Source organism: Periplaneta americana, chromosome 6, assembly GCF_040183065.1.
Source record: "Periplaneta americana isolate PAMFEO1 chromosome 6, P.americana_PAMFEO1_priV1, whole genome shotgun sequence".
NCBI lineage: Eukaryota > Metazoa > Arthropoda > Insecta > Blattodea > Blattidae > Periplaneta > Periplaneta americana.
This window is the reverse complement of record NC_091122.1, coordinates 8840188-8856740: the sequence shown is the minus strand read 5'-3', so window position 1 is coordinate 8856740 and position 16553 is coordinate 8840188. Positions and strand designations below refer to the sequence as shown.

The window sequence follows — 16553 nt, the reverse complement described above, 5'->3', positions numbered from 1 at the left end:
CGTATCACTTGCAGAGGCAGTTTCGTACAAGATAGGTTAATTCATGATATAATTACAGTGCCAATTCATAACATTATTACAGTATTTCTACAGAGTGGCGAAGCGTAGCAAAAAGGTATGGGTAGACGCAAAATATTGTGACAGCGACGTGAGATTCGAACTCACGACCAGCGTCCCGCAAGAAAGCAGATTACGCGGAGCACGGAGGGACGGCGCGCGGTGGAGAGTAGTGGGGAAAGGGGCCTACACGCGAGGGGAGGCTGCGCGCGCAGCTGCTACTTAACGCAGTGAATGGGGAACGGACCTTCCCGACTATTCCAGAAGTGCGTCGAAGTGGAGATATCCAGATAATTCTCTACACACCTGTAGAAATTTCTCGCAACTATGATTTTGCTATAAAAGAAGAAACGCCAGCGAACTCGAGCAGAGTTTTCAGTTGATTAGTCAGCCAGTCAGTGAGAAAGCCAGAGCAAGCAAGCCAGTCTTGTGTACCGGAGTTCGACTCGAGTGTGCGTCCGCAACTGTATCAGCATCCGAAGGCCTGAGTTCGAGTGCAGTGGACTGCAGTTGGAGGGACCTGAGTTCGAGTGCAGTGGACCGCAGTTGGAGGCACCCGAGTTCGAGTACAGTGAACTGTCTCTGAAGGTCTGTGGTTCGAGATACTGTGAACTCGAGTGACTGAGCTAGAAGAACTGTGAACTGAGAACTGATAGTTCTGATTTGTAAATAGTGCTTTGTAAATATTAGTTAAGATTAACAGTTCATTGTTGTTCGTAATAGTCCAAGTAAATTGTCATTGCCGTCAGTGGAGTGCTATAACGAATACTGTGTTGAGTGAAAATTCTATTGTTGACGAGAGCGTTTAAGGTGAATTGTAGAAAGGAATTATTGTTGGAAGAATAAAATCCTATTGTTGAGTGGAAATAAATTTACAATATGAAGAGTTCACTGCAAGAATGATGGATGTCATTTTTTAAAATTTAAATTTAAATATACAGAATAAAGAAATATAATTACAAAACAAACAAAGAGAAATACAAATAAAATAATACAAGCAATATAAAAAGAAGATACAGTAGTATTAACAAAATTTGAGACCGAATGAGCAGCGCTCGTGCTCGGTCGCAGTTCAGATATAATATTAAAATAAAAAAAATAAAAATAATATAAATAAATAAGTAAAATAAAATAGGAACTAAAATATAATTACAGCGGCAATGGAATTATATAATATAATATTAACACTAGAGAAGAATAATATCGCACGTGAAAAGTAGGACTAATATATATTTCAAAATTATAGAATACAAATATAATATAGGTTGATTAATTCATACACATAGGCTATAAATTTATTTAATCAAATTGAAGATATTAACACGTTTCTAATTTTCTTGTTATATGTTAGGGGGTTACATGTTAGAAGTTCTGGGTGTAATTTAGTTAAAGCATTGTACAACCGAGGGCCAAAATTAATGCTATGCTTTAGACCAGCAGATGTGAGACATTTAGGTTCTACTAATGTTGAATTAATATTTCGTCTTGTGTCATAATTGTGTGTCTGTAATACAAACTTATTAGGATTTTTATGATAAAATTTTAACAGCGTATACTTATAAATTTGTTCAATATTAAATACATTAAATTCAGAATAAATTAATTTAGTTGGATAATCGAAACGTTTCTTCAAACAAATTTTAATTATTCGTTTCTGTAGTAAATTTAACGGACTAAGATTAATTTTTGTACTTCCACCCCAAACAATTATACCATATTGAATGATAGACTGAATAATGGCCAAATAAACATTTCGTAGAACTCTAATAGGTAAGTAGCATCGAAGATTAACGAATTTATAAATTTTTTTACGAAGCCTCCTACAAAGATAAGTAATGTGATGAGGCCATTTTAAATTCTGATCAATAATGATACCCATATATTTGACATACGTGGCTTCTTTCAAAGGTGGACTTTTACAACTTTTGGGATCTAAACAATTTTCACTGTGTATTATTAGTCTATATTTATCGCTAAATTTTAAATTTTGAACACTGGCAGCATACTGGAATACATTTTTCAGGAGAAGCAATTTAAATTTTGAAATGCTTAGCGTTCACAGCTTAACTGTGATTTTTCGATCATTACTGGAAAATGACTATCAGTATTAATGCCATAATATAACTCTGTATGTACATTCTATATATCTTAAGCTATGCATTGACAGTCTTGGTTCATTTTCGACAAGAAAGTGACATCCATCATTCTTGCAGTGGACTCTTCATATGTAAGTCATCCCGAAAACAATAATAGATTTTCCCTTAAAGCATTAGTGACAGATTGATTTCAAGGTGGTCTTTCATAGAAATCTAGGGTATCTATATAACTGCATTGGGCTTCTGGCTTTCCTCTAAATTCTAATTTATTCTTGCCGTCCGAGGTGTCATACTACATGAACAATGTGACCAAATATTCGTCTATTCTGTGTCACATTTTCACTATATCCAACATATTCTAAGCATGATGTTTCCGCCAGTGTTCTATTGTTTCTTCCCAACATGTGGAACATTTCTGCATTTTGAGTATATTTTTATCCCTGCATACTTTACATATTAATCAAAAGCGAAATTTGAAGGACATCAATATTTCTATTCAAGATCAATACTTATGTAAATGGGAAACTACTAAATTCTTGGGCGTTACGTTTGATGATTGTTTGTCTTGGAGACCCCATTGCACAAGTTTAATTTCTAAGCTCAATAGCATTTGTTATCAAATCAGAATTTTGAGGACGATAATAAATCACGATGTATTAATGTCTTATTGTTTCGCACACGTCGAGTCTAGGCTTTCATATGGTATTTGTTTTTGGGGATCTGGAACCATGCTGAATAATATATTTATTGCTCAAAAGCGTATTGTCAGATGCATAGCGGGTGTTGACAGTAGGACCTCTTGTAGGGAACATTTTTTACAATATAATATTCTTACTGTTTATGGTTTATACATTTTTAATGTTTTACTACTAATTTATAAAAATCTGTCTGATTTTCATCAAAATTGTGATTTCCATACCTACGACACTCGTAACAAAAATAGTTTAACTATTCCGGTTCACCACCTTACAAACACTAGTAGAACATATATGGTCTTTGGTATTAAAATATACAACAGTTTGCCTGATGACATCAAATATACAAAAAATTCTCTGAAATTTAAGAATTATATAAAAACGAAATTAATAAAATTGTGTCCCTACAGTCTTGAGGATGCACGCATGGGCCGTTGAAATGAATAATGTTTTTTTTTATATATTTGACTTATTTTACATTAAATTGTAATTGTATATATTTGACTATGTCTATGCATACATTATGCCATCGACAATAAAGTTTATCTATCTATCTATCTATCTATCTATCTATCTATCTATCTATCTATCTGTCTGTCTGTCTGTCTGTCTGTCTGTCTGTCTGTCTGTCTGTCTGTCTGTCTGTCTGTCTGTCTGTCTGTCTGTCTTTTACTTCAAAGCTTATAATTGCGGAAATACCAGTGCGACTCCAAGGTTCTTCACCTGCTCAGAACTACATAGGCATTTAGAGTACAACATACTTTCTAATAATAATAATAATAATAATAATAATAATAATAATAATAATAATAATAATAATAATTACTGGCTTTTAAGGAACCCGGAGGCTCATTGCCGCCCTCACATGGTCCCTATCCTGAGCAAGATTAATCCAGTCTCTACCATCATATCCCACCTCCCTCAAATCCATTTTAATATTATCTTCCCACCTACGTCTCGGCCTCCCCAAAGGTATTTTTCCCTCCGGCCTCCCAACTAACACTCTATATACATTTCTGGATTCGCCCATACGTGCTACATGCCCAGCCCATCTCAAACGTCTGGATTTAATGTTCCTAATTATGTCAGGTGAAGAATACAATGCGTGCAGTTCTGTGTTGTGTAACTTTCTCCATTCTCCTGTAATTTCATCTCTCTTAGCCCCAAATATTTTCCTAAGCACCTTATTCTCAAACACCTTTAACCTATGTTCCTCTCTCAAAGTGAGAGGCCAAGTTTCACAACCATACAGAACAACCGGAAAAAACTGTTTTATAAATTCTAACTTTCAGATTTTTTAACAGCAGACTGGATGATAAAAGCTTCTCAACCGAATAATAAGACGCATTTCCCATATTTATTCTGCGTTTAATTTCCTCCCGAGTGTAATTTATATTTGTTACTGTTGCTCCAAGATATTTGAATTTTTCCACCTCTTCGAAAGATAAATCTCCAATATTTATAGTTCCATTTCGTACAATATTCTGGTCACGAGACATAATCATATACTTTGTCTTTTCGGGATTTACTTCCAAACCTATCTCTTTACTTGCTTCCAGTAAAATCCCCGTGTTTTCCCTAATCGTTAATAATAATAATAATAATAATAATAATAATAATAATAATACACGAAATTTAAAATACTGATAGTGTAAATTGTAAATAATTTTAATAATAATCCCTTCCCTTGCGTACGCCACTGTTCTGATGTATATTGCAATTCCAAAGAATTGTTTTCAAACATAAAAGAGTTCCATTACAAATTATCTGAAAATCTTAAAACTTGTTACGCCCTTCTGGCATGATGTCCTCAGTATGTTGTGAAAATTCTTGAACTCACCTTTTCTATTTCAGAAAGGTTATCCTCCGCCGCGGTCTTGTTGTGGACTTCCATGCTGTCTGCAACAGAAGAAAGAAAATTCAACCTGCAGTTCGAAATCAGCACCCTCTGAAATAGACTGCTGCCTACAGATTCGGGAGAAGGTAAGTGCTGAATGTACAGTAACTTTGGTGTTGGATATACTGTATTTAGTTTGAAAATTCATTGTGCTGCTGATTTATAAATTTGGAAAACGTTGCATTTCGATTACATATGCGATGCTATTCATTGGGATTGAAAGTAGGTGCACCGAGAAATGTTCACGAGTTTCATTTATTGTTGCGTTATTCTCGAAATAGACCAGAGAAAGATCGATTAGTTTGACACAAATACGGATAAAAACGAAAGTTAATACCTTTAATGTCTCAATGCAGCTTATGTAAATTCATTATTTTTAGAGAAATCTAGTTTTCGTAAATAACGGATTCGCGAAATACTGTTTTTTATGCTGAAAGGAGCAAACGTTTTAGTTTCAAGCCCTTTCAGTTCAAAATATTGCAAGTTTAAACTCGTAGAATAACGCGAAATTTTGTGTATATTCGCAATTTTTATTCTTAGCAGGAATTTATTGGCAATTATTGTTTTCTAGGAGAAGTTTTGCTTTTTCTTAACGACATTTTTAAAGTTTCCAAAGATTGATATAACTAGCATGAATGTTTTGTGGTGCGTATTAGATTTATATTATTGACACAGGATAAGGAGACAATTACACAAATTTCTCTACACAACATGTAATTTCTGGTAGAAAATGTAAAAAGAAGCTTAGAATTCTCTTGATGATACAGATCTCTAGTATTTGTAGGAATATATAGTAGGCCTGATGTATTTTGCACGACGAGAGTCGAAAAGTCATATTTTTAAAGTGTGAAATAACATCGAATTTGTTTTTTTTTTTTAAATGTGAAATAGCACCGAAATTAAGCAAATTTTTATGTCGAAATTTACAATTTTTATTAGCCTAAAATATGATCCCTAATCATTTTGTGTAGGAACATTGATTTAGGTTACATTCTGAAATCAGGATTTTATGACATCGACATTGTTTGTATCTTACGTGTCACAAATCCGTTTTGTTGACGTTTTCTTCGTTTGAAATGTGGGTTGCAAGGAATAGTGAATTCCATCTACTCTATTTCTTCCCGTGGTGCAATCTGTTTTTAACAAACTAGGCTCAGTCGCAGCGGTATAACTGTTCCATCAAAATTGTAGGAACTGCCATTACACCATGTTAGCCTATCACAGCAAATGACAAATATGAATATAATGAATGGATTTATGATGACAGTCCTCCAGACTGGGTTGAAGCAACCCACTGAGCAACAGTAGATGCGGTCCTCTATTTATATTGGGGGTGGAAATTGGATGATGCAGCTGTCTAATTGTGAAAACGAGGTGCCAAAAAAAGAACAGCTGTAATTTGCTCAAGAAAACATGAAGTAATGCCTCCCAAAGCGATATCAATGTGAAGCACTTCAACAAAATAAAAGTCTTACATCTAAATACTGGGAAGCAAGAGAGAAAATAACTCGATTGTTAAAGCAAGAGCATTAGATACCTACCTCCTTTGAAATATAGCTGGGAGATTACGGTTTTGTGCCGCAATAGAATTATTACTACAATGACATCCCGAAAGCCGTTATGGGATTTTGTATATTAATACTGGAGGGGAAATAACTATGACCCAGCATTGCAACCTCGTGGATCTTTTGTTCCAATCTCCCAGCTAGGCACACGTTCAACCTATATCATCTGACTACGACAGTGGTTCCCATCCTTTTTTGTCTAACGACACACTTTACTGAACGCCTCCGATATAGTGACACACTTATTTGTTTTTATCAACAGTAATCTCACTAGACGTTTTGATTTATCTAGAGAAAATCAAAACTCGAGTGGGATTTAATTGACTATTACACGATTAGAAGAAAGTATATAAAGATTAGAAGTAACGAACTACTCCAATACAATAAAATATTAATTGACTTACGAAAATACAACTGTCTTCAAATGTATTATTGCACCATCTCAACATTACAAATATTACGCTAGATGCATGCTAGATGGCAGTAGTGAGCAATGCCTTCTCGTCGAGAAGTTCTCGATCTATTATACACGATGGCAATGTTACTAGTCAAGAAAGCTTTGTTGATTCAGTTTCATTTTTATTAAAATGCAACATTCCACTTCAATTATCCGAATCCCAGTAATCAACGTGACTTGACAGATGATTTTCAATAAATCTTAATATTAAACAATCTCTGATACGTGACTATCCATAATATCATATAGCAGAAGCTATAACATAACCTAACTAATATACACAAGTGTTAGAAAAGTTTTAATTAACGACGATGACATAAAAAATAAACATGAATAATTTTAAAAGGAATAATTATTGAATGTACAATTTTCTAATTTGAATGTGGTTGGTGGTTCAATTGATGTTATATTGGACGTGTGCGTAATAGAAGTTGAAATCTTTGATTTAGGCCTACATGGTGTATTCAACTTATTCAGGATTTCCGAATGAATAATTTTAAAAGGAATAATTATTGAATGTACAATTTTCAAATTTGAATGTGGTTGGTGGTTCAATTGATGTTATATCAGTTCACAAAGTGCAGTCGTAGAGAGCGGTCGAGGGGTAAACAGTGTCTATAAGTAGTTTAGCGTGTGTGAAGAAGTTATGGGTGACGATCTAGTTTCCTACAGAGCGCGGATCGGAGGCTATAATGCAGGGCATTACCACAGGCATACAAAATGTGAAAATGCTGTAGTGATAGATAGATTCAATATATTTCTGACCGCGGCTGTTTTATCAATCGTCTTAATTATTGGAAATGTGGAGTTAAACCCTGGGCCTGGCTCTAGGGAAGGAAGAGATGACAGTGATGAAGTGTTTCAAAGAGAATGGATAAACTATACGAAAGAAAAGAGAGAAGACAGACAGAAAGCAAGTGTTCTACTAAATAAAGTTTCAAATGACTTAGATACACTAGTTAATAGGTATAATGAAGTGGAAAATAAGTTAAAACAGGTCATTCAAGAGCAGGTGGTGTTAAAAACAATAGTGAAAAGATGGGAAATTGAAAGCAGAAGAAATAACATTGTTTTCTATGGTGTGGAAGAGGAGAATTATGAAAAAGGAAGTGACACTTGTTTCGTTGTGTTAGACTTATTAACTAAATTTTTCAGACTTAACTTGGATGTAAGCGCAATAAATAATGCTTATAGAGTTGGGGGAGGAAAGAATAGACCAATTGTCGTGAAATTAAACAGTTATTTCATCAAAGAACACATTATGGCTAACACGAATCAACTTAAAGGATCTAAGATTTACATCGAGAATGACTTCTCGAAAGAAATAAGAGAGAAACGAAAGAAATTAGTACCATTATTAAAAGAAGCCCGCTTTAAAGGCTTTAAAGCAAGCTTAGTGAATGATAAAATAAAGATAAATGGGAATATAGACGACCTAGAATTCCTTAAAGATAAAAATATTGAGGATGTATTGAGCAGCTGCAAAAATAATAGAAATACGAAAATGGCGACAGATAGAAATAGATCATCCTCTCCACATCACGCAAACAGAAGAAGAAGTGGGTCACGAAATAGAAAATCTAGAAGCGTAGAGAGAACTGAGCAGATAAGTAATGCTACTAATAGGCTTCAGCAATCTGAAATAACAAATTGGAGAATGGATGGGCTTACAGGAGCGAAGGAGTTAATAAGCTACTTAGATAAAAGTGAGAACAGACGAAACAAGAGTGGAGAAGGAAAACCTAGTTTGGAAGAAGTTAAAGGAGCCAGAGAGGATGCTGTTAGGGGAGGTGTACCACAGGCTACCAGGGAGGGTAGTCCGAGGGGCTCGAGTGGATGTATAGCAAGAAGGAGCGGTTTTGGAGCAACTAATGAGGTCAGCGCAAGTGAAGATCTGGTGACACAGTCTGGTGGAAGTTCGTGGTGCTTGAGAGGAAGTGAAACGTCTACTGTAAGGAGAAGCGTTGCTGGATCAAACGATGAGGTGGATGCAGGTGACGAACATTTGCTCAGAGGTAAAATGACAGATAGGAACTTTAATAGAAATAAATATGAACAATCTAATTCGAATAAGGATATAGTTACTGAAAGAATTTACTCGCTAAGAGATAGGCAGCAACAACGAATAAACTTTCCTGCCATTAGAAAAATTAATAATTAATTAAGTAAGAATGGTAGACATATTTAAAAAATAAGATTTATTAGTGTCGAAGTTTTAATAAATAAAATTGAAAATAATACTGTTATGAATTTATTAAGTAATAACGGCGTAAATTATTATAGCTGATAAAAAGTGATAAAAAGATTAAGACGTTATGAATTCGTAAATATTATTCTTTAAATTTGACAGGATGGTACTAAGTTATAAATTTATTAGAAACATAATAGCAATGAATGTAAATGAGTGCATGCGATTGAATTGATTAAAGTAGAATTTATGTTATCATGTAATTAGATTGACAAATAATGTGTTTAAACAAGTAAGCTGACAGCTGTAATGAGGTTACGTCGAGGATTATGCTGACAAGCGTAAGCACGAGGTTAGACACTGCCCGACATATACACACAGAATGCACTGATTCAGCTATTCTGTTTGTTCTCATATTGTCTGCATCTGCTAACCTCTATGCGATATTTATTACATGAAATAGTTGAGTATTCTGTAAACGAGGAACTGAAATTTAAATATAAATATGACTGTGGTAAAAGATAATTAGATGAATATAGCAGCAGGGACGATTTATATACACTTGTTGATTATAGAATAATAAAAAAAAAAATGAGAATTTCAATCTTAGCATGTAAACAAGTTTTGAATGTGTAAAATAAATGCGATAGGGTGAAAACTTGCACTAAAACCAGAAGTAAGTGTAACTTGAACCAGCATAAGTTGAATAATTATATGATAGAAAATTTGCTATTTAATTGTGTAAATATTGTGTATTATCATTATTTGTGAATGTAGCAGTTTTAAGATTAAGTTTATGTACTTTTGAACTATTAATAAATAATACTAATACTAAAAAAAAATGAAGTTATATTGGACGTGTGCGTAATAGAAGTGGAACTCGTTGATTTAGGCCTACATGGTGTATTCAACTTATTCAGGATTTCCGAATGGTGCTCTTCATTTATTTGTAAATCGGATTTCAGAAGATGCATAGGTATGATCAGTGATTTTTATTAATTCTTGTTCTTGAATGCCAATGCGAGTCATATTTGAAACTGCTGTGCATCGACTGGAGTGGTTTGTAATTTTATATATTTTTTTGACGTCCAGACCAGCTCAGTTTCAAATGTTGGCAAACAAAGAAACAAATGCTAGGGACGCGATAAAATTAAACAAATGTTAGGGACGCGATAAAATTGTGCGATAAGCAGCCATGATTGGTTGAAATACGTCCTTTCCTACCGTTTTATTGGTCAAAAGTAGTATGACGTAGTAAGAGTGTAATAGTCAGCAATAAAAAAAATAATATAATAATAATAACGCGTTCCACCAGAAAAAAAAAAACACTGATAACTTCTATTTGTGCGCGTCAGTTGCCTAATTAGTCCATTAAACTGCGGAAGTTTTAAAACTATACATTTGCATAATGAACATGGAGGCCCTACCGTTTGATAATATAAACGCTAAGAATAATCGTAGCGGAATTTTTCCATGAAACTGACCTTCCCAGTTGGCCACGAAGTAGGCGGCATTCGCTGCTACCTGCAACACGAAAAGTAGATACACTTATCAGTACGAGGACAATTTCTGCTGATAAAACAGACTTTCGTGAACAGTTGGAAAAATAAGTACAATTTGGTTGGTTGATTATCACCAGAAATTATGGTCTGTTGCTGGCAGTTGCCTTGAAGCGATCTAATTTTCACTTTAACACACGTGAACCATTAATATTTATTTTTTCCTTTGTTTCTATCAAAGACGGACTAATATACTTTGCACCGTGTGATAAACAAATGTTGGTGAGTTGTGAGCTGTCCATAGAAACAAATTATCTTTCATTGTTTTCATGCAGGCATGGCAGAAAGAAAAGTCACTTAGTTTCAACAGTTAATTTTTTGTATTTGTATCCAAGAATGTGCGCAGTTTGAGAGGTGGTTCCGACATTAGCTCATTACCAGGGACCGGATTTTTATGTAATTACATATTATATTCCTTTCAACTTAACCGTATATAAATAACAAATCTTTTGCGAATCTTATAATTACCATTAATATATTAAAATTTGATACTACATATTTTTACATATTTACCCCACATTACATGTTATGGCTTGGTAGGTGGTGACAGGGTTTTTCTCGTTGCCAAACTTTCAGAACGGCCCCTCGGCACTAGAATGAGGTGGTGTAATAATAATAATAATAATAATAATAATAATAATAATAATAATAATAATCGTTCCGTGAAGTGCCCTGGTACTTTATTTACTACTACACTCCTTATAAGTAGTCAATTGACAAGTGACTGTCGATGTTGGACTTGTTACTTACATCCCACAGGTGTTTTTGTTTGTCTGCATCTGGAAAAGAAACGAGATATGTCATTACTACTGCTGAGAATTATCTGCAGTAAAAAACCTTGCAATATGCGCTACAAATTGAAGCATTCCTTGGAATAACAATTTAATGTTCATTACCGGTACATCGTTTTTCCATTTCCAGCATATAGGCACCGTGCATGGGTCTCGAAACCGTACTGGTGGCGCCGCGCAGTGTCTCAATTCCTAATTAACTACAGGCTCGCAGCATTCACTAGTAATGTGTGATATAGAAATTACATGCGGCTTTCTGCCGATAAAAAGTTGTAATATTAGTAAGAATGGGTTCATTGATTCATAGTGTTCTGCCCAAGGGCAGGTCTTTCACTGCAAACCCAGCAATCTCCAGTCTTTAATTATTTTATAGACTCAGTGGAAAGTTCAGTACTGCTAGAGGAGTGTAAAAGTGTAACTACGAAGTTCCTGAAATATCAGTGAAGTTGTTTGCCATTTAAATCAGATTTCAGACCATTGAATGAGGGCGAACAGTCATATTACGAAAACATTGATATACTTATATTTGATGTCATGACGTGTGTAATATTTGTGTGTATAATGTCTCTATAAATTACGTATTTTAATGTGATTTAATTCTAAAAGTAGTCTTAATTACACTTCCTGAATAATGGGCGAATGCAGATTCTCTAAAACACAACACATATGAACAATATCATCAACATACTACCTCTGATTGAGGTTCTGGCTGATATGTACATCTGTTATCAGGCTGTACATCTCACTTGACGATATGTGTTATAGGAAGAACGATATTATTTGTATGCATCTGAAGTCTGACTAGTGTAATTTGTAGCTAGTCGGCGATATATTCAATGGAAGGGAAAAGGAACTGGCCACTCTACCTCATGATATTCTGGCCTAGTTGCCTCATAAGTGGTGCCTTGTTGGTATCACTTGTGAGGTTCAGACTTCTCTTTGGACAGTTGAATAAACAACAAGATCAACATGCGGAAGCAGTTCAATTGATAGTTTGTGTAAAATGTTATACTGTATATTTTAATTCGCTAAATGCACCTTTCAACATGAATTCGAACACTGGCAACGCTGTAAGTAGTTTCGACTTCTTCAGCTGTTAATTTACCATCATGCAGATACGGTGGAGTAACGACAATGATCCCTTTATCGAAGAGGTTTGTTATTATTCCGGGAAAACCTGACTTCATCACCACCTTCTAATAAAGTCAATAATCCGCAATTAGTTGTTATGGATGTGTCACTCGATCTGTCTCGGTAGCATTTAGATTTGAAGGCCACCATCTGATCCACGTTGGGTGGCTGTTCCACTTCTGAACAATTAATTATCACTCTACATTTCTCAATATTGCAGTCATTGTTTCCTGAATACTTTCTCTGCTAGGCCAAAACCCAAAATTACAGTAACCATTGTGGATGTCAACAACATTAAAGTGGCAGTAAAAATACATTATAATTATAATTGTACGATTAACTCCGAACATCACCCTCATAGCAGAATACGACAATCCAGTTTCATTTTAATTGGAAAATATGAGTACACGATTTTCTTTACTAATCTTACTCTTGGACAGAATTTTTCGAAAGCTTTCGATGTGAAATTCATGAATAAAAATGGCAAAAAAGAATGTCACTCCCATTAAGTCTGGTAGTGCTGTCTCATATTTTATTGTAGAATAATTTCGGAAACTTTGCATTTCATTAAACATATCATCTGTTCCTGAACGCTTGCCATAACATTTCTTATGTGACTTCAGTTCGGCATGTAATGCAATAGACACTTGAGTAGACAATTCACACAATTCAATTGTGAAAGAGAAAACAAAATCACTAAGAATGGTTTCATTTACTTCTGCCTGTATGGCTACTTCATTTTTCGAAATAACACTTGTTGAGCATTCGCCTTCCATAAAACTTAAATTTTCATCTTTTCTTCTTCTTTATACGTCTCTTTCGTACCTTTCCGGAGCTAGTTGAGATGAGGCAGTCTTTTTCTTGTAATCTTTTATAAAAATACTGGGAACGGTATGCTAGTTTTGGGGGTGTTCTGATCTCGTTCCCAATAAAATGAATAGCGTAAATTCTTGCTGCGGGTGTTGATTTCCAAGGTGAACCATCAGCACTTGAAATCAAGAATTAAATATCGGTATGAATACATTGTTGCTAATATTATACATAATATATATGTAATTATGTACTTTTTGAAATTTAAATGATAAATTCCCGTCGTTGTTAACTTAATGGTTATTTATAAACATATCTATTTTTTATATCAGGCCTAGTATATAATAATACTATGATTACAAGCAGTGTAGCCTTATTTACTTCCGTCTGCGTACTGCATGGATCCACAATTAGCGTCGTTGCCATTCAGTTTTCTGTTTTGGGAATGAATAAAAACAATATCGGTTGGTGTGTTCCTATAATCATTACTACACTCAAGAACACAGCAATTTGCATTATCTTTCCGCTTTTTAGGATAATCCATATTTCTAATCATTTAACCTGAGATGTTAAGTATATTCATATGCTTCAAGCACAACTCTATCGCTGCTGTCCCGCAGTTAGTAACAACAGTCGCCACCAGAGGAGCTTGCACGGTGCCTATACTGAATCCTTAATAACACATCTCCTTCTTGACAAAATATTATTTCCCTCCAACAAACACAGCGCCCTCTAGAAACATTTGAATGTCATTCTCCGTGATAATGTTATACTCGATCTAAAATGTTTGATGCTTTTATGTCAAATTCAGGATTGTGTAGTTAAGTACTTGTTCCAGAGACCGCCTCAATTCCAAAAATTTGCACTAAAACTTAAAAACCTGGCACACCGCAAAACTGAAATCACTGTCCGTGTAATGGGAAATGTTCACATTATAAGATCTCAAAAAGAAAACAATTTGGGTAATACACTCAGGGACAAAAAAAAAAACGGACACTTTAATATTTGCTGGTATTTTGCAAAACATCATCTTCTCATACAATATTATGGTAGCCATCTGTTGTTATGGAGACGTGTATACATTGTTGATTGTTTTTTGTTTTATAAACAAGCCATTACAACCAAATATTTCAATTTTGCTTTCGGAGTCTCAGCTATAACAATTTTGTCTCAACCATTTTGTGCTTCATTATCGTTATTATTCCTTATTTCTTTATTTTTACATTTTCTGAGTGTAAGTGGGGTTGTAACATTTGTCTTAAAACAAGATGCGACCTGAAGATGTGGCTCGAGCTGTAGTCCTTTACGATGATGGACGCAGTGTACGTTACATTGCAAATGTTATGAATATGGCTAGAAGCACAACCCATGATGCCATAAAACGGTATAGAGAGACCCTAGAATATACCAGAAGACCAGGTTCGGGTCGTCCAAGAGCTACAAATCCAAATGAAGACAGGTATATGGTGTTGAGAGTTCTTAGGGAGCGCAACCTGCCAGCTACTAGTGTAGCCCAGCAATTTGTTAACATGCATGGACGCCCAATTTCGGCCAAAACAGTTAGAAGGAGGTTGAAAGCAAGTGGACTGATATCAAGTAGACCTGCAACTGGTTCCAGACTTCTCAGGATGCATCGAGTTGAACGACTGCGTTTTGCAAATGATCACAGGGATTGGAGAAATGGAGGTGGAGCTGTGTTCTGTTCACCGATGAGTCCCGTTTCAATTTGTGCTCACCTGATGGACGTGAAAGAGTTTGGAGAAGGAGGGGAGAACGATTTTCACAGTGTTGCATTTCCGAAAATGTGCCGTATGGAGGTGGTGGAGTGACGGTTTGGGCAGGAGTGTGTACGGATGCTCGTACAGAGTTGGTTTTTGTTGAAAATGGAAGACTAACAGCTGATAGGTATATAAATGAATGTTTGGCTGATCATGTTGTGCCATTTGGCCAATTTGTAGGCGATAATTTTGTTTTAATGCATGATAATGCACGGCCGCATATTGCCCATGCGGTCGGAGATTATCTCCAAGAAGTGGGGATCCATGTTCTTCCATGGCCAGACATGAACCCAATTGAACACGTGTGGGACATGCTGGGACGGCGTGTTAAGAATAGACGACCGAGACCAGAATCGTTACAAGAGTTGAGGCGAGCACTTGGCGAAGAATGGGAACTTATACCTCAAGAAGATATTGCTAACCAAATTGAGAGCATGCCAAGACGTATGGATGCAGTTATTCAAGCCAGATGGGGTAATACCCGTTACTAAAAAGAGTTTTTAATGTTTAAGGCACCATAAAATGAATAAAACAGTTAGACCAAACGATGCCATAGTTATAAGCCCTTTGTAATTTTTTGTAAATTTTCTGATCAGAGATTTTTTTTTTCAAATGTTGTCGTATAAGGTGCTAAATGAAACATTATTTTGTTTAAATGGGTTTTGTTTCATTTTGAAATAATTGGCAACAAAATACAAGCAAATATAGAAGTGTCCGTTTTTTTGTCCCTGAGTGTATAATTTTTTAGAACTAGTTTCATTAAAATAATTTTTGTTCGGGACAAAGTTATATTCTTGTTATGGGTTTATAAAACTTGGGAAAATATGATCTTTTAAAAAATGTCTACATATTAAAACTCATTTTGACAGTTACAGGACATTTGTGAGTCTAAAGACATCACAGAAATGGGCGGGGTGGGGGGAGAGTGCACATTATATCTAAATTAGGAAGTACGTGTCACATTGGTGATATTCTTTTTTTTTATTTTCATTTATTCGTAGCGGCAGGTCGGATTTAGTAAGTTATTTTTTCTTACAATATTTAACCATGTGCAAGTTTTCAGTGAAGGTAATGATCTAATGTTCTGTACAAGAAAGATTATTTTTTGACAAAAATAATGGTGTTGCTTACCATTTAGAAGAAGGATCACTTCTTGAAGCTGAAAATAAATGAAAGTTTACTTTTAATATTTTTGGTTGGTTTATATATCTCTGCTAGCAAGAACCTCTTCCGGTGCAGCACCAGGAAAGGTTCTTGCTAGCAGAGGTGTACAACACGTCAAAATTAGTAATTTTTCGAGTAATCAGTTACTTATGAAAGACCCTGTATTATGGCTATGTACCAGTAGCGGCCGGTGATCGAAATCCTCAGTGAGGCCAGATGCAACTAGTTTAAGTGCCTCCGATAGGAAATGTTTATTTATGATATTAATTATTGTTATATTATTAATATCATGATTACTGTATTATTATTAGTATTATTATTATTATTATTAGTCTATTATTATTAGCCTACTATTGATGAAAAAT

General features: G+C 34.9%; 1 protein-coding gene across 1 annotated transcript in view; it reads right to left on the bottom strand.

Moving 5' to 3' along the window:
* Nucleotides 1–16553, bottom strand: part of LOC138702180 (uncharacterized) — a 44190-nt gene that overhangs the window by 20460 nt on the left and 7177 nt on the right. The window contains exons 3-6 of the mRNA XM_069829785.1: nt 16156–16183; nt 11265–11293; nt 10440–10479; nt 4689–4747 (exon numbers count right to left, since the gene is read on the bottom strand). Of these exons, the coding sequence (XP_069685886.1) occupies nt 4689–4747; nt 10440–10479; nt 11265–11293; nt 16156–16183 (156 nt within the window). The remainder of the gene's footprint in view (nt 1–4688; nt 4748–10439; nt 10480–11264; nt 11294–16155; nt 16184–16553) is intronic.